General features: G+C 47.0%; 1 protein-coding gene across 2 annotated transcripts in view; it reads right to left on the reverse strand.

The window, feature by feature from the left end:
* Positions 1–25,145, reverse strand: part of LOC138246639 (guanylate-binding protein 1-like) — a 219,203-nt gene that overhangs the window by 170,231 nt on the left and 23,827 nt on the right. The window contains exons 2-4 of one of the 2 annotated variants that reach the window (XM_069201357.1): positions 16,235–17,175; positions 11,680–11,801; positions 67–179 (exon numbers count right to left, since the gene is read on the reverse strand). In XM_069201357.1, the coding sequence (XP_069057458.1) occupies positions 67–179; positions 11,680–11,801; positions 16,235–16,412 (413 nt within the window). In that variant the 5' untranslated portion in view covers positions 16,413–17,175. The remainder of the gene's footprint in view (positions 1–66; positions 180–11,679; positions 11,802–16,234; positions 17,176–25,145) is intronic. The other variant, XM_069201358.1, reaches the window with a different exon arrangement.

Here is a 25,145-nt window from a genome sequence, read left to right on the forward strand (position 1 = left end):
ACGCTCTGCTACCTGATTCACGTCCTTCAGAGATGGAGTGTCTATTGAATATGAATTAAAGGATACTTGAGGTGTATTAATTCCTCTTGGAGGTCTCCAAAGGGTCGGGTGTTGTATATGAAAACAGAGCTGGTCAGAATATTCAGCAGGAACAGCCAGGAAAACACCTTGAAGTCATCCTAAAATACACAAAGGAAGTATAATGAAGAATTACATCCGGAATTTGCCACTTTCTGCATCAATCTGAACATGTATTTCAATTTACTGCATGTTATTTCTTTCAAGCCTGTAAATTTCTGCAGCTTTTACCCGCTCAAAATAACCAGGTGAAAATTTTAAGATTAAGGTGTTTACATCACAAAATCTAACTCCAATCCCCGACAAAAAATGGGGTTTGTGCAGGGATAGAAACTTAACAGCTTACTTAGAAGCAGGGCCAAAAGGAGATAAACTTACAGGTCAACACCCCAGCAGCATCTCTTTAGCGGCAAAACATACACGCCAGCCACCCACCATTGTGCGCATGGGGCAGACCTTACACCCAAGCCACTGAACAGTGTGTCTGTAGGATCAGAACCTGCAGATCAACCATCCACAGAACGTGTCCCACTGGGATAGAACTCACCATTCAACAATGTGACAATAAGGCCAGACCTTCCTGCTCCTAGACGTATGGCATTGTATGCTGGGTGTGATCTAGGTCAAAGCAGCATTCATGTTCTCCAAGAACAACCGGACAGCGTCCAACTGATAAAAACAAATATTTGACCAATCCTTGCAAATCTAAGAGGTCCGAATACCACATGGAATGGCCTTCACTACTGGCCAACAGTAACTGTTTCACCTCTATCCTGATGTGCATCGCAGGCCTACGGGGAAAGAACAATTTGTCAACCTCCAAGCTGTAAATTCTAATTCAGGATTGACGACTCTCCCAACACCACATCTCTTACCTTTGGGTCACCAAGTACCACAATGACTGTACCACCTGCCTTGCTATCCTTGGGATGTAGCTTCTTGATAAAAGCTAGAAAGGAGGTCAAACTATCTTATGATCAGAACCCTCTGTCAGTACTTCATCTGTAAGCAAATCAAAAAGCCCAAACCCCTGCCATACAACACTTGCCAAAATATTGTCTAGGGTCTCCACTGTGCACTGCTCCTTGGTCTTGGTTTGGCTTGAACCTCAGCTTCCGTCTGTCTCATTCGGCTCTCCAAGGGCTACATTGTCACAACGACACCAACACCACCACCCTGCTCGACAACCTCGCCAACCTCGACCTCAACTAACTGGTGAACACCCCCACCCACATCGCTGGACACACGCTCGACCCCATCTTCTCCGCCAGCAACCACGTATCTTTCATCCACTCCTCCAAAATACACTGGACCGACCACAGATGTGTCCACTTCACCTTCAGACGCAAGACTCTCCACCTTCGCACACAACCTATCTCACGCAGACCTTGGAACAAAATCTCCACAGAACAGCTACTCTCCACTCTCAACCACAACCAACCTTCCACCACCTCCGACGCCAACAACGCAGCCCTCAGCCTCACACAGTGGATCCCCAACTGCGCTGACAACATCGCCCCCCTCAGAAGCCTCCCAAGACAGACCAACACCAGGAAACCTCAATGGTTCACAGACTCCCTCAAAGAATCCAAGAAATCCTGCCGTACCCTCGAGAAAACCTGGCGCAAAGATCACACCGCAGAAAACATGTCAGCCCTCAAAACCGCCACCCGCGAACACCACCAGCTGATCCGCACCACCAAAAGAGCATCCTTCAAAGAGAGACTGGACAAGAACACCCACAACAGCAAAGAACTCTTCAACATCGTCAAAGAGCTCTCCAATCCCAACGCCAGCTCCAACTCCATCACGCCCTCACAAGAACTCTGCAACTCCCTCGCTACCTTCTTCCACCGAAAGATCACCGACCTACATGACAGCTTCGGACCACAGATCCCGCCGACCACCACAGAACCCACAGCCCCAGCCGTCACCCTCAACACCTGGACACCCATCAGCGCCGAAGAGACCAAAACTACCATGAACACCATCCACTCCGGTGCCCCCTCGGAACCTTGCCCACATTACATCTTCAACAAAGCCGATGCCAGCATCGCCCCCTATCTCCAGACCATCATCAACAGCTTGTTTGCATCTGCCACCTTCCCCGAGAGCTGGAAACACGCGGAAGTCAACACTCTCCTGAAGAAACCCTCGGCGGACCCCAGCAACCTGAAGAACTTCCGCCCCATCTCGCTCCTCCCCTTCCCGGCCAAAGTCATCGAGAAGGCCGTCAACAAACAACTGACTAACTTCCTCGAAGACAACAACCTGCTCGACCCCTCCCAATCCGGATTTCCGGCCAACCACAGCACGGAAACCGCCCTCATCGCAGTCTCCGACGACATCCGAACCCTGCTGGACAACGGAGAAACAGCCGCCCTCATCCTCCTCGACCTCTCGGCTGCCTTCGACATCTCCTGCCACCGCACCCTAATAACCCGCCTCCGCTCCACCGGTATCCAAGGACAGGCCCTGGACTGGATTGCCTCTTTTCTCTCTGACCGCTCCCAAAGAGTCTACCTCCCGCCTTTCCGCTCGGATCCCACCGAGATCATCTGCGGCGTCCCTCAAGGCTCCTCGCTCAGCCCTACTCTCTTCAATGTCTACATGAGCCCCCTCACCGACATCGCATGCAAACACAACATCAACATCATCTCCTACGCCGACGACACCCAGCTGATACTCTCCCTCACCAAAGACCCAGCCACCGCCAAAACCAACCTGCAGGATGGAATGAAAGACGTCGCAGAATGGATGAAACTCAGCCGCCTGAAGCTGAACTCAGACAAGACGGAAGTCCTCATCCTCGGAAACTCCCCGTCCGCCTGGGACGACTCCTGGTGGCTCACGGCCCTGGGCACCGCACCTACCCCCTCAGACCACGCATGCAACCTCGGATTCATCCTGGACCCCCTTCTCACCATGACCAAGCAAGTCAACACTGTCTTGTCCTCTTGCTTCCTCACACTCCGCATGCTCCAAAAGATCTTCTGCTGGATCCCCGCAGACACCAGAAAAACTGTGACCCACGCCCTCGTCACAAGCCGCCTGGACTACGGAAACACCCTATACGCAGGAATCACCGCAAAACTTCAGAAACGTCTTCAGCGAATACAAAACGCCTCTGCATGCCTCATCCTTGACGTACCCCGCCACAGCCACATCTCCGCCCACCTGAGACACCTACACTGGCTACCCGTCAACAAAAGGATCACCTTCAGGCTCCTCACCCACGCACACAAAGCCCTCCTCAACAAGGGCCCCGAATACCTCAACCGTCGCCTCACCTTCTAAACGCCCACCCGTCAACTTCGATCCACCAGCCTCGCTCTCGCCACCGTCCCTCGCATCCGCCGAACCACTGCAGGTGGAAAATCCTTCTCCTACCTGGCAGCCAAGACGTGGAATTCCCTCCCCGCCCACCTCAGGACCACCCAGGACCACCTCGCCTTCCGGAGGCAGCTCAAGACCTGGCTCTTCGAGCAGCAGTGACCGCCCCCCCCCCCCACCCCCCCAGCGCCGTGAGACCTTCACGGGTGAGTAGCGCGCTGTATAAATATGATTGATTGATCAAAGGGATCCTCTCCTGTCACTTGTGTTTTAAACTCTCCATTTGAGATTCCTCCGTTATCTTATCTAGTTTTTTTTCTGAAAGGAGCCTTCCTCAATCTCCTTCCTTCCTTCCTTCCTTCTCCGCTGCCGGGGGTGTAAAAAAGTCTCTCTTACCTTTTGTAATTATCTCCCATTCTGTCAGTCTCTCCAGGTCAACCTGCCATCACAGTGTGGCCAGGGCCAATAAAACTGCTGACACTAGCAACACTTACTAGGGGCTGCTTCCATATCCCCCCCCTCACTCAGTTCCAAGAGGCGATCAGGCTGAATAACTTAATCCAGTCCCCAGAACGCTGGTGCCCTCTTTGCCTCTTGTCTTGGTATCATATTAACACCTAGGGCTAAAACTGTCCTCGCATCACACAGAGAGAAGTAAGGCCACTATAGAGTGACCTTGCTGTCAGGTCCCTGGTGTTTTCTATGGTGAATGCATGGAAGGCCATATCCACCAGCCAATTTGCTGATGCCCTGAATATCCCAGTTTCTCAGACAAGCTTGTTCCCATGACAGAAAACTAAATCTAAAAGGATCTGACTAACATTATTTGACCTGTACTAAAACAATACAGGCAGGAATTGAAGATTATCTAATGAGCCTTGAGAAAGCACCGGGCAAAATAGCCATGCAGGGGGTGAAACGCATATCGGCTGTTTCCCTACATATCAACAGTTCAACACTTTACATCAGACTGTAATCAACTATTATTTAAGAACAATGAAAAATGGCTAAATGAAAACGAAAATACAAAATAAAAAGCAAAAACAAGACAATAAGTACCTTTGTGCATTTTTTAAAATTTACGGGTAGAGACACTCACTTCCCTTTCCTTATCTGACTGCAAAGACGCTAAGTGGATCCAAACCTCAAGAGAGATCTACCCTCCATAACTGAGTATTTATTCACAGGATGGGAGCGCTGGACTCAGATGCGCTATAAAACCATTTCTCACTCTGTGTCCATAATTCTTCTCTATTATGTGCTATTGTTACTTATAAAGCACATGGCTACCTACCAAGGGCCTCCCAGCACTAAGAAGGGCATAAGCCAGGAGACGCTCTAACCACGAACTCTATAGCAGCCAGGTTTTAAGAGATTTCCTAAAAGTAAGCTCATCCGCCGAGTTCCAAACATAAATGGAAGAGAATTTCATAATTTGGAAGCAAGAAAGGAAAATGGCCGACCACCGCTACTACTTTTGAGGACTCTGGGAATCATTGCCAAGCAAGGGGTTGGGGACCTCAAGGATCTTAATGGAATGTAAGGATGTAACAAACAGCGCCACAGGCACTGGCCGTTGCTGTTAAAGTTTAGAAATGCAATAGATAATGCATTAAATTTGATCCCTTTTTTAATGGGGAGCCAGTGATGAAACATCTAAACAGACTGATGCTTAGGCAGCCTCAACGGGAGGAGTCGATGCAGCATCCTGAACAATAGGCAGTCTGTCCTGTGTGGACTTCAGAGATCCTAAAATTAAGGACATTTCTGTAATCCAGATGACATGTTACTAGGGCTTGGCCTACATTCCGATGGGTAGATTTGGGTAATACTTCTACCACCTTTCTAATAGAGCTCAGAGAACCAAAACAGCCTGCAGCCAACGCCTTCATCTGCGTTTCAAATCACAACTTGTTGTCCAACATTTTTAACAACAGTTTTGGGTTGGAGCTGAGGCCCAAAGGTTTCTGGCTAGCAATCCAGAGTCCAACATTTTTAGCTGTTTCCAACTGCTATAACTTCATTAGCCATTCACTTGGCACTGCTGTAAGATAACGCTTTAGTTCAACTGCATTTAAATACTGCTCTTGGGCCACAGAGACGAGCAACTGTGCGGCATCTAAACAGAGACCAAGATGGGTTCAAAAGATTGAATAATATCTGCTAATGGACAAACAAAGGTTAAACAGTGTGGGACTCAAAAAGGACCCTTGAGGTACACCACACTTGAGAGAAAAGAAGTCTGAGTAGGAAGGCTTATCCTAGACCTGAAAACTCTGAACCTCCCAAAAAGGATATCCAGGCCTGCTGAGTCACCCCTAAATTACTTAGCCTTTCAAGCAAAATTGTGTGAGATACTTTATGGAAAGCAGCACTGAGATCTAAAATAAGGCAGACACTTGTAGCATCTAGCTTTGAAAAGACATAAGCACTGCCTGAGATGTAACATTTATTAGGAGCCTACAAATATGAACTGCAAGGAGCAGGTTTAGAAGCAATACACCCATATAGTTGAAAGCTAATATTACATAATTAACTTGCCATTTTAGGAGAACATAGTAGGAAGATTTAACATAGTCAAAATCCAACACATCTTCTCCCTTTACAACCTTCAATCAAAACAAGAAATAAGATACCCAATTACACACCCCAAGCCACAATACACACCTAAGACACACACACCTTACATACAACTAGGATAACATAACATTTGGAACGAGTGCAGAGACATACAAAGCATCATGACAACTTCCTTACATAATCCTTCCGCTTGCTGGGGAAATAAGCTTCCTACATGACCTACTTACTAAGCACACTCTGAAAAATTCCTTTCATTCAGGATCACTCGCTCCCTAAGAATTTACCGAACACCCAGAAAATTTGATGCAAACAATCAGTGGTGATATATCCTTCCAACTCCTGTCGATCAGAAGGAGCTACTGAGAACGTCTCCTTTTTCCAACACTTTCCACATTCCATCTTCACTATGCAAGTCTGGACACAGACTACTTTCTTGGGTGATAAGAGGCTAAAATGGCTCTTGGAGCAAACTCCATTCATGTTAACCCTCACAATTAAACCCACATACGTAACCAGTCCACCACTCTGCAGACCTTAATGCTTCACCTTAGCTTGACTCACAGAGTGATCTACAGCAGGCAGTTTCTCCACTTGAAGCTTTAGCTTATCCATTCACAAACTATTAACCTTTGACCCCAGCATTTGCTCCCTCAGCAATACAAAAAGAGAGACACTGCTGTCAACATTCTTAGTGGTGTGAACAGCCCACAATAAATTCTTCATTTCACTGATCCAATCCAGTTAATTAGCCATAGATAACTGAAGGCTCTCCTTGATTTTCTCGGCTCCACCATTCCACCAGACCATTGGCCGATGGGTGGTCACGTGATTAATATCTAAACGCTGAAGTAAATAAGAAAAATGATTTGGAGAGTGCCATCTCTAATAATATCATTGTAGGAAAGAGCCATCTTTTTAGCATAGTTACCCCTCCTTTTTACCGGATGTCAGTGTGTTTAGACTGTTGTTCACTGGGATCCTGCTAACCAGGAACCCAGTGACTGTGCTCGCTCCTCTAAAGTTGGTTGGTGGCACCATTTCTACATCCACAATTGGCATACTGGTGCACCTATGTAAGTCCCTAGTATAAATTACCTAGGTACCCACGGCATTAGTATACAAGGGGTCCCCCATGGGCTGCAGCATCTATTGTGCCACCCATGGGAGCCAATGCACGCTGTGTCTGCAGGCCAGCCATTGCAGTCTGCGTGAAATGGTGCATGCACCCTTTCACCACCAACTCTGGTCACCGCACTTGGACACTATAAGTTACCCCTCTGGTAGGCCTTTCAGGCCAAGGGCAGGGTGCATGTCCCTAAGTGTGAGGGTACCCCTGCATGTCCAGGGTGCCACTACAGACAGCAGGCCAATTACTGGAATCTGTAAGTGCTGGAAAGCCATTTTAAGGTATGTAGTGGACACTGGTCAACACGAGTGGTCCAACTTCAGATTGGCTTCTCCGAACTTAGGCATGTTTGGTATCAAACGAGTTGGAATCATACAACTACACAAATTCCAGTGTTAGTAGCATGATACCATGTACTCTGGGGGTTCCTTAGAGGATCCCCCAGTTCTGCCTGTGCAGCCTTATGGGGTCTAGCTACAAGCCCGCTCTGCTGCTGACCCCAGACACTGTTCTGCCCTCCTGCTGGTGACCTTGACTCAGGCTGGGGAGGCAGAACAAACAATTTCCTGCCACCTCCCCCTGTGATTTGGTATCTAAGGGCTGGGTGGGGTGGCCTCTGAGCGCCACCGTACTACTTTGGAGGGCACATTTGGTGCCCTACTTCCATAATACAATTTGCACCTGCTAAGCACTTGGACACTATGGGGTCATTATGACTCCGACAGTGAGTGTTCATATGGCGGTATGACTGCCAACAGGCTGGTGGTACATACCGCCACATTATGAGATTAGCAGGTTGGCTGCAGCCAACCCGCCACTTCTCCGCGGTATGACCCGCTGGGCCGGAGATGTGTATCTCCAGCCCTGCATAGTACCGACTGCGGCATTATGAGCCTGCCTACCACCATGGAAAACCATGGCGGTAGGCCCTACCGGTGACAGGGAATTCCTTCCCTTGTCACCGGTAGGTGGCTCCCCCACCATCCCCATCGAAACACCCCTACACCCCTCCGACCCTCACACACACACACACACACACACACACACACACACCCCCCACCGCCTCCGATCCTCAGACACACCCGATCACACTGACATGAAGATCCCCACTCACTTCACCATTCTTACACTCATTCGCTCACACGCATACAACCATGCAAACAACACAACACACACAGATGCATGCTCACACTCGGACACACACAACACCCCTCACCCTCCCACCCTCCCCCCCTGTTGGAAGCCTGACTTACCTTGAGCGTGGTGGTCTTCCGGCAGGGAACAGGAAGGGGCGCTGCTACTGCCAACAGCCCCCCGCCAGCAGAACACTGCCAGGCCGTATGAATTGTCATGATACGACTGGCAGCGTTCTACTGGCGTGGCGATGCTGGTGGTAGCAGCGCCACCGTCCACCACCATGAACACTGTCGGATTACCGCCCTTCTTGTGGCGGAGGTCCGGCAGTGCTCATAATATGGCAGATGGATGATAGCCGTGGTAGCGGTATTTTGGCGGCTGTCACAGAGGCAGTAGGCTGTTTTTACTGCCAATGTCATAATGACCACCTAGAAGTTACCCCTCTGGTAGGCCTTTCAGACCAAGGGCAGGGTGCATGTCCCTAAGTGTGAGGGTACCCCTGCATGACCAGGGTGCCACTACAGGCAGCAGGCTAATTACTGGACTCTGTAAGTGCAGTGGAACCATTTTAAGGTATGTAGTGGACACTGGTCAACACGAGTCGTCCAACTACAGAACGGCTTCCCCCGCCGCTACCTAACCACAACACTTACCTTGGTTGTGGTCACTATTTCACATTCTACGTTTTTAGAATATGGCTGGGCCCTCCCATATGTGCATTTTTATGCTATTTCTGATGGTTATTTTGTGTACCTACTGTGTGTAGATATCTTCAAAGGAAGATATACCACTGCTAGTCTAGTAGAAGTGCTGTAATAAAATATCCTTTATTTTTTCAACACTTGTGTGGCTCTTTCATGTGTGTGAGTTACTGTCTGACTTCTGTGGTATTGCAAGTGCTTTACGTTCCTCCTCAATAAGCTTTAGCTGTTCACTTCAGCTACCCCTAGAGGGCTTTTGCAATCTGGACATCTACTCCCTATCACTAAGGGTTGCCTGGACTCAGTATAGGGTGCCACACTATAGGTGTACACTATAAACTGAGCTAGCCTCCTACAATCACCAGGTACTCCTTCTCTGGAAAAGGAATTCTCCAGGAATTTCCTGACTCTGCAAGTGGTGACAACTGTTGACAAAGCTATCTTCAGGAAGATAGGAATAATAATGTACTGCCACTATCCTATCCTTTACCATGCCCTTCAAGATATTTAGGGCACAAATGGTATCAGCTCTAATGTTAGACCTGGGAATTCTCCAGCACTGGAAATGACTTTACAGGACTTGGGACAGTAGCCTGCAGGTTACCACCAACAGTGCACAATGCACAGTTATCTGAAACTGTTCCAGAGACTTGCCTAAAAATGGCCACCTAACTCTTCTCTTCACGGCCACAATGCAAATATGGCCTTTGTGTGTCAACTCAACAACCTTAACATGTACAGAAAAAGGTACAATCAAGTGTAAGGTGGTGCGGACGCCAACAGCAAGCTCCTAGAGAAAAGGCAAGAAGTGGGTTTCAAGTGAGTGGGATGGGATCCCCGTCACACAGAGGTATTGAACAACGTAAAGAGAAGGAAAGAACTGAGGGCACCATCCCAGGACAGCATGAAAAGCAGAGAAATGGAGGGGCCGTGAAAAAGCCTGAAACTTCATGGCTCCACTGTGAGGGGGAAGTGGCGGGGTATGGGTTTGTATAGCAGTTGGAGCCTAAGGGTATGGGAATCAACAGGAACACGAGGAAGGAGATAAGGTGGGGAAAAAAGGAGATAGCGACCAATGGCTATCTGGAATGAGGAGGAGGGGGAAGAAGAAAGATGTCAAATGGTATCAAAGCTGTGGAGGAATGAGTCAGGTGAGGATGCAGAATGGGAGCAGTACCAATATGGGAAATCTCTATAGTTCAGATGAAGAAATCCCCAGCGCACTTTAAGAGAAAGTGAACAACTTTATTTCGGATTACAAGGTACACCGAAGTAGTCTACAAAATCTATATTGTATAAAACAAGTCAACATCAGTGACACCTGGCCGCTGTTGTGAGGCATGCCAGTTGCCTCAGTAACAATGGGTCAAAAGGTCAGCCCACAAAATGGCAGCATACTGGACGATTAGCGTGTGGTGCGGTCACTGCATCTCGCACTGGAGTGTCAACGCAGAAGGTGATGCATCAGACAACAACAGGCCTGTGATGGTCAGGAACACAGTTGCTTTCCAGCATCTGACTCCAGGTTCCTCAACTCAAACTTGTCCCTTGGCGTGAGGTATCTACACTGCACCCTCAGACATCAATGGTGGAGGAACAGCAGCACAGTAAAGAAGGGACACACCTGGGTCCAAAAACCCTGCTGGTCACTTGTTGCTAGTGAAAAGATGAGGACGCCATCTTTGTGGGTAGCATGTGTTAGCAGGTTATAACTGTGAATGGCAGGGAGCAGGTTCTGAAGCAACGGCACACAGAGGTGAACGGTACGATTCCAAAGTTAACATTCCACTTTAGAAGAACAAACATAGAATAAAGATTCAACAGACCCCAGACCCAACACCGCTCCAACACACTGTTCCATTCATGTTGGCGGGAATACACATTCCTTTTATTTTATGATTCCTTGGTCATGTGCAAATGGAATGATAGGCTTAGAGGAGTGAGCTCCTCCTACATGTACAATTATTCCAGGTCTCTACTAAATCTACTTCAATATAACTAAAGTGTTGGACTCATCAACCTGCCTAATCAACAATTTTAGGGAGCGAGCAATGAAGTTGATCCACAAAAGTTGTCTATACAATTCACCAGGTACAATGTAAACCTATACGCTCGGTAATAATTTATGTGTGTTTCTCTGACTCATTTGTGATATATTTATCAATACTTTATGCATGTAGGCGAGAACCTGTAAAGTTACCATAGGCAGATAGACTGCTGACTTACAGTTGCTCTCCTAACCCTACAAGAGTGAATTCTCTGTTTTGCATATTTTACATCCAGTATATAAATATTTCACGTTTCAGATGAAGAACTATTTGACAAATCCTTAATTATGTGCATTTTGCTGGTGCATCAAGAACACACATTCCAACGGCTTTGCAGCAGCTCAATATATCAGCTACATGTTTCACACCAGTTGACCACTTGAATACACACCTGTGTGCTTCTCAATGGGAGAGAACACTTCATTAAGAGTGCCATGGTATGAGAGTGGAACCACAGGACAACTCTGCAAAGCCATCCACAGTGTGTCTGGCATGGGAGCTCCAAAAAGCACTAACGACAACACCAAACATGTTATGCAGGAGAAGCTATCACACACGAAGGCAAGACAAATTGGTCCTACAAACTCACAATTCTGCACCCTTACTTGGATGTTCTCCATTTTCTGTGCCTGTGTACCCTCACACCCTTACACTACAGTAATCGGGGTTTCAGTACCTCATCTCTGAATCCATCAGTATCCAACAGGACGAGAATGTGGTTCCTTCCCATTGGGTGTGGCAGGCATCTCATCCATATTCCAGGGGCCTTGGCCCCCCTCTGCTGGCTCAGACCAAATGCTGCAATAAGAATAAATGAGAAAATTCAATCTCTTATGCATTCATTTGAGGCAAGGGAGACCTACTGGTAAGAGTTTCAGGATAATCTCCCTGGTCAGTAAACACCAAGACTCCTTCTGCTCACTTAGTGACTCCTGTAACTCATTTGGCCTAGCAGGTCCTGCCCAAGACTATCCGAAAGCCCCATCATGTGCACTGCAGATGAACCCCGGGACCCACATGCAGTGTGGGTGCAGTCGCAGCTAGCCTGGTATTGCATGCCCCTACCGAATCTCCCCAATTAGATAGGCTAGAGCATGAATATGCCAACTATTTAATTCCTCGACTGAACCACCCTAAATAGCTTGGCATATTCATGCCCCGAGTGTGCTGTTGTAGCAAGTCTGGTACTTCATTCCCCAAATGAATCATCCTAAGTGCCTGGTATATTCATGCCCTGAGTGTGCGGTCCTAGCTTGCCTGATATTTGGGTGCCGTGTGTGTGCATCTTAGCAGAGTAATTCCATGTCACGTGTCTCCACTCTCCGATAGCCTGACATTCTCATGCCTTTTGTGTCTAATGCTTGCTGGCCTGGTGTAACCATGTCCTCTGTGTGTGTTGTACTTGCACTACTGGTACAGCTACCATGCCATGCCCTGTCTATGCAGTCCTCACTAGCCCTGGTATCACCATACCTTGGGTATGCAGCCCTTGCCACACTTGTAAATCCATGCCTAGTGTGTGTGGTCCTTGCTATCCCACTATTCCCACGCTATGTGTGTGGTTTTTGCTACCCTAGTATCCCCATGCCCTGTCTATGCAGTCCTCACTAGCCCCGGTATCACCATACCTTGGGTATGCAGCCCTTGCCACACTTGTAAATCCATGCCTAGTGTGTGTGGTCCTTGCTATCCCACTATTCCCACGCTATGTGTGTGGTTTTTGCTACCCTAGTATCCCCATGCCCTGTCTATGCAGTCCTCACTAGCCCCGGTATCACCATACCTTGGGTACTCAGCCCTTGCCACACTTGTAAATCCATGCCTAGTGTGTGTGGTCCTTGCTATCCCGCTAATCCCATGCTTGTGTGTGGTCTTTGCTACCCTAGTATCCCCATGCCCTGTCTATGCAGTCCTCACTAGCACTGGTATCACCATACCTTGGGTACTCAGCCCTTGCCACACTTGTAAATCCATGCCTAGTGTGTGTGTTCCTTGCTATCCCGCTAATCCCATGCTTGTGTGTGGTCTTTGCTACCCTAGTATCCCCATGCCCTGTCTATGCAGTCCTCACTAGCCCTGGTATCACCATACCTTGGGTATGCAGCCCTTGCCACACTTGTAAGTCCATGCCCAGTGTGTGTGGTCCTTGCTATCCCGCTATTCCCATGCTTGTGTGTGTTGTCTTTGCTACCCTAGTATCCCCATGCCCTGACTATGCAGTCCTCACTAGCCCTGGTATTTCCAGCCTTGCTATCCTTGTATTCCCACGCCTCGTGCATGCAGTCTTTGTTGTCCTGTTATTCTCACGTCTCGTGTGTGCAGTCTTAACTGCACTGCTATTCCCACGACTTGTGTGTGCAATCTTGCCGTAGCTATCCTGCTACTCCCACGCCTTCTGTGTGCGGTCTTGTCTTAGCTATCCTGCTATTCCCACGCCGTGTGTGCGCGGTCTTGTCTTAGCTATCCTGATATTCCCACGCCTTATGTACGTGGTCTTGTCTTAGCTATCCTGATTTTCCGACGCCCTGTGTGCGCGGTCTTGCCTTAGCTATCCTTATATTCCCACGCCTTGTGTGCGCGGTCTTGTCTTAGCTATCCTGCTATTCCCACACCTTGTGTGCGCGGTCTTGTCTTAACTATCCTGCTATTCCCACACCTTGTGTGCGCAGTCTTGTCTTTGATATCCTGATATTCCCACGCCTTATGTGCGCGGTCTTGTCTTAGCTATCCTGTTTTTCCCACGCACTGTTTGCGCGGTCTTGTCTTTGATATCCTGCTGTTCCCATGCTTTGTGTATGCGGTCTTGTCTTAGCTATCCTGATATTCCTACGCCTTGTGAGCGCGGTCTTGTCTTAGCTATCCTGCTATTCCCACGCCTTGTGTGCGCAGTCTTGTCTTAGCTATCCTGCTATTCCCACGCCTTGTGTGCGCAGTCTTGTCTTAGCTATCCTGCTACTCCCACGCCTTGTGTGTGTGGTCTTTGATATCCTGCTGTTCCCATGCTTTGTGTATGCGGTCTTGTCTTAGCTATCCTGCTATTCCCACGCCTTGTGTGTGCGGTCTTGTCTTAGCTATCCTGATATTCCCAAGCCCTGTGTGGGAAGTCTTTGATCTCCTGCTGTTCCCGCGTGTTGTGTGTGTGACCCTTGTTATCCTGGTATTCCCACGCTTTGTGTGTGCAGTCTTTGCTATCCTGCTATTCCCACACCTTGTGCGTGATCTTGGCTCTCCTTGTATTCCCATGCCTTGTGTGTGTGGTCTTTGCCGTCCTGGTATTCCCACACCTTGTGTGTGTGTGGTCATTCATCCTTGTATTCCCACACCCTGTGTGTGCAGTCCTTGTTATCCTGGTATTCCCACAGCTTGTGTGTGCAGTCTTTGTGATCCAGCTATTCCCACGCATTGTGTGTGTGTGGCCTTTGCTGTTTTGGTATTCCCATACAGTCTTTGCTCTTCTGGTATTCCTTATGTGTGTGGTCTTTGCTGTCCTGATATTCCCATGCCTTGTGTGTGCCGTCTTTCTATTTTTGTATTCCCACACCATGTGTGTGCAGCCTTTGCTATCATGGTACTCTCACACCGTGTGTGTGTGTGTGTGCAGTCCTTGCTATCCTGGTATTTCCACGGCTTGTGTGTGCGGTCTTTGCTATCCTGGTATTCCCACATCTTGTGTCTGGAGTCCTTGCTATACTGGTATTGCCACACCTTGTGTATTTGGTCTTTGCTCTTCTGGTATTCCCACCCTTTATGTGTGCAGTCTTTGCTGTCCTGGTATTCTCACGCCTTGTGTGTGCGGTCTTTCTACCCTTCTCTTCCCACGCCATGTGTGTGTGGTCCTTGCTATCCAGTTACTCTCACGTCTTGGGTGTGTGCGGTCCTTGCTATCCTAGTATTCCCACACCGTGTGTGTGTTTGTGTGTGCAGTCTTTGCTGTCCTGGTATTCCCACACCTTGTGTGTGCAGTCTTTCTATCCCTGTATTTCCACGCCTTGTGTATGTGATTTTTGCTATCCTGGTATTCCCATGCATTTTGTATGCGGCCTTAGCTGTCCTGGTATTCCCACGCCTTATGTGTGCGGTCTTGCTATCCTTGTATTCCCACACCTTGTGTCTGTGGTCCTTGCTATCTTGCTATCCTGGTATTCCCACGCATTGTGTGTGCGGTGTCTCTATCCTAGTATTCCCATGCCTTGTGTATGTGATTCTTGCTATCAGGGTATTCCCATGCCTTTTGTGTGCAGCCTTTGCTAACCTGGTATTCCCACAGAGTGAGAGAGAGTGTGTGTGTAGAGAGAGAGAGAGAGAGAGAGTGTGTGTGGAGAGAGAGAGAGAGAGAGAGAGAGAGAGAGAGAGAGAGAGAGAGAGAGAGAGAGAGAGAGAGAGAGAGAGAGAGAGAGAGAGAGAGAGAGAGAGAGAGAGAGAGAGAGAGAGAGAGAGAGAGAGAGAGAGAGAGAGAGAGAGAGAGAGAGAGAGAGAGAGAGAGAGAGAGAGAGAGAGGTAGGTAGGTGTGTTTTTTTCTTTGCTATCCTGGTATTCCAACGATGTATCACAAAGCAATCCAACTCTTGCTTAGTACTACAGAACCCTAGAATTCTGTAGCTCTCATTATCACTAGCAGTGCACACTGTCACCTTTTCTACCACAAGCAGTGCATTCTGCTTCTCTCATTATCACCAGCATTGACTACTGTGTGTATCAACATATCCTGCAGGTCTCATTACCAGTGGGAGTGCATTCTGTGGTATCAATTACTACTACCACAAGCAGTGGAAAGTGTAGTTCTCACTACCACCGGCATTGCATACTCTAGGCCTCATTTCACTAGCAGTCCACACTGTGGGTCTCAAGGCACACTTGCTGTGCACACTACTGGTCTCATTACCGCTTGCTAACCTCATTATGTTATGTGTACACTGTGCGTTGTGGCCACCATGCAGTGCCTGCTATCTGGTCTTGTTGCTACAAGCAGTATGCACAGTGACTCGCACTCATGAAGTGGATCCTGTTTAGTTTTAATGGGTCTCAGGAGTTTAGCTTAGCCTTCTGGCTTGCAGGCATGTGCCCCCGTCACCTAGTGACTTTTAACCTACTAAGCTTGCTCTGTCTTAACCTATTTATTTTACTATTTATTTTAAAACGGCTGTCATGTTTATAGTTAAAGAAATGATTTGATTTTCTACCCCATGATTTTCATTCCCTAAAGACAGACATGAGGAAAGGAAGGAACATACGCTTTTCTTTTCCTGATATCTGGTCCATAAGGAAGGTTTTGCCAGTGTCCTTGGGCCCAAATATGGCCACCACCTCCAGAGCATCATCCACACTGCGGAGAATCTCTAGACCTTCAGGATTCAGTGAAAGACCACCGGAGGGGGTAACCTCAACCAGACAAACGGGCCCCTCCATCATTCGGAGCCACACCTGCACCCTAACAAATCCTCAGTGTGAATCTTTAGAGACTCCTTCCTTTGTAGTACGACGCAACGTGGGTTCTCTTCCTTTGTGGTACAAATGCAGGGGTTCTCTTCCGTTCTGACAACAGAAACAGGATAGTGTTCCTTTGTGGTGCAACTGCAGTGGGTTCTCTTTCTTAGAGGTGGAAGTGTGGTGGTATGATAGCAGGAAGGTGCTCCTCGCCACACAGGACCTCCTCTTCTTTTGCGATACAACAACAGGGGTTTCCCTTGCTTTGTGATACAACATCAGTGGGTTCTCTTTATTTGTGGGTCAACTGCAGGCTCAATATTTCTTTGAAGTTCTTACTCAGAGGTAGGAAAAACTTTGCCTCAAAGTAGCAAGACTTTTTTCTCATGGGGCGGGAAGGTTGTGTGTTCCAGTAAGAAGGCAACAAGGATCTATTTCAGTTATAGGAAGACAAATTTTCCTTGCTGCAGGAACATTCTGGCTTGGTGTTATGAAGGTTCTTCATAAGTGGTGTGGAACCAGTCAAGTTCTCTTTCCTACACAAGGATACCTCCTCATTAGAGCGATGTCAGAAAAATTCTATACTGGAAGTGAGACGCAGCGAGGGCTCTTCCTGAGGGATTAGGAAGGAGATATTATTTTCCTTCGGAGTACAACATTCTTCGAGTGCCAACACAAACGTTCATGAGGGGTAGAACAGAAGAACATATACTCTTCCCGGCTCCCACAGCAGATTGTCCATTTTCATCTGTGAAAATAAAATAAAACACAGGTCGACAAAGGTGTGGATATAACACGTGTACAAAAAATGCTTAAATGAATCTGTTTTCTGGATACAAACTTAAGAATAATGCTAAAATTCAAGCTAATACACAGCTACAGGTGGTAAACAGTTCTTACTGTGACCAGATTTCTTAATAGAAGTTGCGAGAACTCGAAACCTTCACGCAGTGGTTTGCAGTAGTTTCGCGACCACAGGAATATTTTAACATTGCACCAGTTTCTCGACCAAGAGACTATTTGAACAAAGTGATCCAACGTCCCCTCTCCCTTAGGCTCACACCACACTGCACTGACGATGTTCACACAGACCAAAGGTAAGACTCTGGCCTACTGTGTGGTATTTAATGCAGGAGAGGATTTTTAACTCATCTGGTCTGTGAGATTACTACCTTCACTTCCAGACCCTTGCAGAACCACGCTGTCCATATTCCTCACAGGGGCAGACGGGTTAAATATCCCCTCATGGACTCTGCAGCAGGGATTTCCATGCATCGCACCCCTAAACCCACACAAGCTACATAACTCCTACCTTGAGCTCTTCCCATTCTGAATCAATGCCCCACACTGCCTGCATTACTCTAGAACAGTGGTTCCTAAACTTTTTTAGAACCACAACCCACATTTTAGAACGACAAACTTTAGTGGCCCACCTTGCTCTGATGGACATGAGGTGGGCGATTCTTGAATGTAACTAAAGCACTGTGTGGTAGTGCACGGTCATTTACAGACAGCACATTTATCATTGAAATGGGCACTACATTTGCACCAACATAACGTAACAAAACATGTCTATTTGTAAAGTAAACGTTCACCCATAGGCATCATGGTGCTGAATAAAAGATGTTTATTGTTACCCAACTCAGTGGTACTCATTCTATCGGCCTCAGAACTTGGATGAAAGGCTGAGTGGACCCACCGGAATTTTACCATGAGGTTAAACACAGGCCCCTACAGTGGACGCATTAGTCCACTAAGCCACCAGACCTACTGACAAAACTATATAGCACCCAAATGATAATGTGTGGATTGGGTTTCTGTAAACATTTATAATTTGTGGTTCACAAAGTTAAGCGTCTTGATTGTTTAAGTCCTATTAAAATCTCTGTTTCCAGCACACTTCAAACTTACAAACCAATGCAGTTCATGTTTGCTTTCCTAACTGCTGAATGCATACAGTTCATTTATAAGTATTTACATTTCGATGGGGGTTGCGAAAAACAAAACCCTACATCCCTGTAGCAAGATTGTCACGTCACTTTAAAACTCCTCTCTTTGCAGTCAGAGAAAGAAAAGTAAACAGCAACCCCCATGTTAAAATAATAAATCAGAATTACATGTTACGTCTGTCTTTGAAGCACCAACAAAAAAGACGAGATAAACACAGAATTTAAAGATATCTTTAATTATTGCTTGGACATTCTAAACCCTCCCAAAATTTGCTGGTGACCCACCAGTGGATCGCAACCCAGTTTGGGAAACCCTGCTCTAGCAGCGTGGCTGCCTTGCCCGGGGGCAACTAGCATCAACCTCTGAGGGGATGGGTAAAGTTGCAAAAGAAGCCTGCCATCTTAATTTGGTGTTCTAAAGAACACTGGGCCAGGAACCCAGGCCTCAAGCATAACAAGACTTAATAACTTTCATATAGTTTTAGGACTTTCCCTAGAGCAACTGTAGCAAGATTACAAATGTTGGGTTTTAATGTACATTAGATCTAGCAGGGTGCAGAATTGTGGCTTCTACATCCAGGGGCAATTATCAAGTGGTGTACCATGAAACACAAAAGGCAAGTTGCAGTGGTCTCTGCTTAGTAATTTGAGCACCTTCTCCTACAACTTGAAAGAATGTTTTGGAAACATTTTGGAAAATCTGGTATAAGAGGGATATTTCTTTACTCTTTGTTCTATTCATACAGCGATAACCAGTTCACAGTTCTGTAGCACTATAAAACACCTAAGGCCAGAAGCATTATTCTCCACCTAATATGACTACTTGAGAAACTCTCTTCTCCCCAGAGAAAGTTTGAGAAAAGTGAAGCAAAAATGATGCACCTTAAGTGCTACTCCTTTAGCTAGTCTCCTGTTCCTACTGAATTTGCCAGACCACAGCACTTGTCTAATCACATATGCAGGGCAGGATGATAGCACAGGAGACCTTTACATTGCTGCCAGGCTGCAGAATACCGCATGTCTGACTCTATAATACACAGACTGTAACTGAAGCTGTATTCAATGGTACTAATGAGTAACCATGGGGTCTAGCTCAGACTCTCATCCTCCTAAAGTATCCCCCCCACCCTTTCCCAAGGGCAGCTCTCCTTGACCCTCCCAAAGTATCCCCCCACTCTTCCCTTCTCCAGGGAAGCTTTCCTTGACCACCCAATATATGCCCCAACTGGTATCCACAGCTGGACAACGCTCTCGAGCCAGAACCTGAGCGATCGCCTCGCTTGTGCTACGGTTATATACAGAGTGAACCAGCCCTTATACTAGTCGACCTGTTGCGACTCAGCGCAGCGTGTTGTGAGACTGTCCCCTGTGTAACATCTGATACATCTGCAGCATATTCAGGTGAGTGCTACCAGGCCACTAATCCCTGCCCTGGTTACATTGTTCTGTTTGCCTCACTGACTTCCCACCCAGAACCAGTGTTCCTTCCCAAGGGTTCTATCAAAAGATCTCCTTCTGCCACCATCACCAAACGTCTCCCTGCCACGAGCCTGGCTGAGCTGCATGTATCACCTGAACCTACTGCTGACCCTACACGCATGATGACCTCTGCTCACCTTCCCTGGAGGCCTCCGCCTTCCTCCCTTATTAGGTCTTGGCTGGTCAGTGACATGTAGGCTTCAAAATTGCCAAATATGATACATAATTTTATATATATCAGGTCACAGAAAAGATATGCCTGCACCTGGTGTACTGATGGGGGTCATTTCCCCTCACACATGGGCTACTCTCATTTTGAAGCCTTTTTAGCTCACACCTACTAGACAGTGCATGCCCCGTCCGTTGTGAGACTTATTGTTAACTTACAGTGGACTTAAAGACTGCCCATTGATCATCATTGGTTGACTTTATTGTCACTCTCATTTGCTTACCTCTTAATTGTCAGGTCTGTAGAGGTTACTTCCTCTTCTTGTGTTTGCCCATCCCTTAGAGCAAGTTCCCTGCTTGGGAACGAGGAGTTAGTGGCGAACCTCAGAGTCGAGTATGTAGAAAGGCTGGACACGAAGGACTTGTTTCACTCGACCGGTGAGTGGTGGAAATGAGATAGGTCATGTTTCAGAGCGTATCACAGGATGCAAGCAGAACTGCTGCACGGGAAAAGAAGAGTGAGTTCAGGAGGCTGCAAAGCAAACTGCAGCAACTGTTCGTACTCTAGCTCAGGTGATGGGACATAGGTGGCAACCGGAACGAAACCCTAAATAAAGACTTGCAGAGCTTTTCAAGGGAGAATCTGGGAAAATCATCTTCTGGACGAGAACCTTGAGAAGGATGAGAAATGCAAGTCGTTCTTCTTTAAGAAACTTCACTCAGCCCACGCCCCGCTGGTAGGGCTTTAGGACTCGGTGGGCCGCATTTTTTTTTTTTTTACTTACTCTGTTGTTTACAGGTAGTGAAAACTAAATTAAAAATGAGCAATTGAATTGAAAATTAGCAAATGGCTTGCTAATTGACAATTAGCAAGCCAGAAACAAAATTTTAAATAAGCATACAGATTGTGCCTTCCTGTACTTTGGGAGAATCTCTTAATGGACTACTTGCCCTGAATTATAACCCGCTTACACAAGAAAGCCATTTAACTCCTTAATTATCTTATGCTATTTATCTGTTCCTCACACGAACATTGTGTCCTGTTCTGTGCTTACCCAGCTGCAGTTTGAATTTGCACTATTTGAAGAGTCATGTATATTTATTTAAGTAGATAAATAGTTCAGGATCTATTGTTTAGGAAACAAAATTTCAGCCAGGATTCTTTCTTCCCTGTGAAACTTGTACAGAAGGAAAGCAACCAACTTCGAACTGGCTGCTGTAGCTAATAACATCATACTAGTAAAGAACACCACACAATAGGGGATTAAACATCAAGGGGACTATTGACAAAGGTAACTTAGGGCCCGATTACGAGTACAGGTATAAGGAATGCTGTACCCGTGGTGGCAGTCCAAACGCTGCATCCTTGGTGGTCTAACCGCCAGATTAGGATGCTGGTGGTTGGACCAGCACAAGACCACCGCAACTGACTGGATCAGAGATCCCGCAGTTGCGGCGCTGTTGAAAGTCATGGTCAAGCACGGCGGTGCCGATGCCGGCACCACCGTGCTGATCACAACTTGCGTTTATGCCAACCTTTTCATGGGGAGGACACTGCCATAAAAGGGCCGGCGGAACGGCAGAGACCGGGCCACAGAGGAGCCCCTTCATTTCCCATGCGCGGAGCAGTGCAGAGGCCCCCCGTCAGCACAGTCAGAACGCACACTGTCTGCAATGGCAACAGTGCCCATTCCAACTGTGCTGCCGATGCATAGAGTGCAGCGCCATTGGCCTATGCTCTCCCTTAGAGCTGAAGCCGATGCTACTGCACTGTCTTTGCTGTCCGGCCCCGCAGAACATCCTAATACAGCAGTTGGGAGGCCGCCGCTTCCTGACCGCTGTTCTAGTGGTCCGGCGGTCGGAAAATTACTACCGCACCCAGTAGTGACTTTATAGTTTTTTGTTATTTACCATTTCCAATTGTAAATTTACTAACAGGTGCAAGCTTACATGACTCTTCCTGCTGAACACTGGGGGTGAAGCCTCCTAGCACAGGATTTATGACTGCAAAGTTACTACTAGTAAAACCCCTTTGATCAACTGACAGAGTGAACTGATCTCCCGGCAGGCCTATTCTTGACGTATAGACAACTAACGGCAGAACTGGAGCGACTACGGGGATAGTGGACACAGACCCCGATCCACACCCATTGACACATACACTATATACAATCGGCACTGGCTGCCAGCTGGTCACCTGGCTTACTAGAGCCATTCATGAAAATTGAGGATCCGATGACTATGCACCTGCAGGCGTGGGAGTGGGACACTGGTTGTAAACTGGCCCAAAAAGAATGGGATGAAATACTGGCACACAGTATAAGATTCTCCATGTAGCATACTTTACCCGAGCCAAGCTACACAAAATCTACCCTGCGACACCACCTGATAGTCCTCACTGCAGCGCTTCTGAGGCAGATATGCTACAGATTTTCTGAGACTGCCCCGATGCCTGAGCCCTTTGGGGGGAGGTCCCTGATGCCCAGGTTGTTCAGACCTGAAGACTGCGGTCAGCAGCCTGCCAGGCCTCTATAAGTGTCAGAAAGCTGGTGGCGCATCTACCCCGCTTTATTGATCTAGCACTGTTAATGGCGTGACGTATGATCGCAATGCACTGGAAGGCAAGTGCACTCACAAGCACGGTAAACTGGCAAGCAGTGAATAATAAATGGGGCAGGGCCGAAGCCAAGGCGCTCCACAGAAAGGAGGCTTGTGGATTATGAAAGAGCCCATTGCAGCTGCATGGGACAACCTACTGTCCGCCTTTCAAGACACGCCGGACCGCAACACTGCTCTACATTAGCAAGACACATTGCACAATTGGCTATCGGAGGCCCTACTATCGGAGGCCCTACATTCCCTTCAGGCTGTCCCCCTCCATCTCATCCCCCCACGAGTCACATGAGGCACCACTGTGTTGCATGCTTTGCAACACTGTATTGCCCCTCCCCCGATGCACCAAAGGGGCAGTAGGCAGACAATGTACCACCAATGCACACCATGTGACATTTACGCTTTCTTCAAGGCTGATGGTTTGGTGTAGTTGTTTTGTTCCTTAAAATCTATACTGCCATGACATTATATACAGGTGTTTGTTTGCACTGAGTCATGCTACAACATACCGAAAATACTACTGTTGACACATCTGATTGATGATTACACCTACTGTGCAGCTCTGCCTAAAATCTCAATAAAAATGGTTCCAAAAGTATATATATTTACCCTGCGTAACTTTTCATATATATATAGACAGGCATCCTGCCACCAGGGAAAAGATTTCTCTATAGTAAATTAGAGGGGAAAATAATACAGTCAAACCTCTTCCCTCTCGTTCCAAGGAAAACTCGGACTCCTTTGTGCAGTGCTATCTATAGTTTATTGAGGCTGGTCCCCCCAGTATAGTAAATAATAATTTTTTTTAAAACATCAAAAGTATTTCAATGTAAAATAAAAATCTAAATTAACTTAAAATAGCAATTATTAACTTAGATTAAAAATAAACGTTTCTAGAACATTAACTTATCAAATTAAATGTTTAATAAATAAATGAATAACAAATATATTAATTTAAATTATAAATATTCATGCTTAAATAAAATTCCACACTATCATTTTACATATATTTAGTAATTTTTATTTAAAAAAATATTTGTAATTAATTTAAATCATGTTATTTTTAATTAAATTCTTAAACGTTTTATTTTTAAACTAAAAAGGTAAATATGAATTTACTAAAATTTAAAGAAATTATTTAAAATTCTAAATAACTTAACACTTAAAAAAAGATACAGGTATATATTAAAAATAACCAATTTTATTTAACAAAATGTCCTCTGGGGGTGCTTTATTGAGTCCCTGTCTCCACTTTTTTATATGGGAATGTGCTGCAGTACCCGTCGGTGGCCGCCATCCTCCTCCTCTACACCCTCCCATTTAATAGCGAGTATTCCCCATTTTCCAGCAACACCCCTAGGTTCCTCCCACATTTACAACTAAAACTTACACCTACAAACACGGTGGAGACCTGTACATAGAAAACGTAGGAGAGGCGGAGGTTTGTGAACAGCATTTTGTAGTATGGAAGTGGTATTACTGTCTTTCTATTACATGTAATACAAAGTGCAGTTTCTGAGTTGGTCCCCAAGATCAAGTCATAACTTCAGAGGTGACCAGTAACTGTTCCCAGGTTGCTTCTTCAGGACAAAGTTGTACAAAAGCCCCAGCCCAGGTGGAAGTGTTTAACCGGTTCTGTGCCGCGGACGTAATGGTTACGTCCTGCGGCACAGTGCACATGTGCCAAGGACGTAACCATTACGTCCTAGGCACTGAGCTCGTCTGATGACGTCAGCGTGCAAATGCGCGCTGACCTCATCAGAGGCCACTTCCCCATTGCGCTGGAAGCTCAGCTTCCAGCACGATCGGAAGAGAAATGCAAAGCATTTCTCTTCCGATCATGTGGTGGGGGGCGGAGAGGCTTCAAAGGGAAGGAAAGGAATTTCCTTCCCTTTGAAGTCTCTCAGAGCACTTAAAAAGCCGGATTGTAAAGCAATCCGGTTTTGAAATGCCCACTAGACACCAGGGATGTATTTTTCAAGGGAACCTGCCATGAGGGGAGCGACCCCTTGGGCAAGGGTCGCTCCCCAGGGGGAGCAATATTTTTCAAGGCCTTTTCTGCTGCCCCTGGTGGAAGATCGGCCTATTGTTAGGTCGATCTGCCCCCGGGGGGGCAGAATCCACAAGGCGCCAGGGATTATTTTTTTTCTTTTTTGTGTTTCTTTTGTTTTTAGTTGGGGAGCGACCCCTTAGACAAGGGTCGCTCCCTAGGGGGCAAATTATATTTAGGCCATTTCTGCCCCCCCCCGGGGGCAGATCAGCCTATTGTTATTAGGCCGATCTGCCCCCGGGGGGGGGACAGAAGCCTCTAGGTGCCAGGGATAAATATTTTGGGTTCTTTTTGTTTTTTTTAGAGGTGGGGAGCGACCCCTTAGGCAAGGGTCGCTCCCCGGGGGGGGGGGGGGGCAAATTTATTTTAGGCCCTTTCTGCCCCCCATGGGGGCAGATCGGCCTATTGTTATTAGGGCAATCTGCCCCCAGGGGAGGCAGAAGCCTCTAGGCGCCAGGG

This window comes from Pleurodeles waltl, chromosome 7 (genome assembly GCF_031143425.1).
Source record: "Pleurodeles waltl isolate 20211129_DDA chromosome 7, aPleWal1.hap1.20221129, whole genome shotgun sequence".
Taxonomy (NCBI): domain Eukaryota; kingdom Metazoa; phylum Chordata; class Amphibia; order Caudata; family Salamandridae; genus Pleurodeles; species Pleurodeles waltl.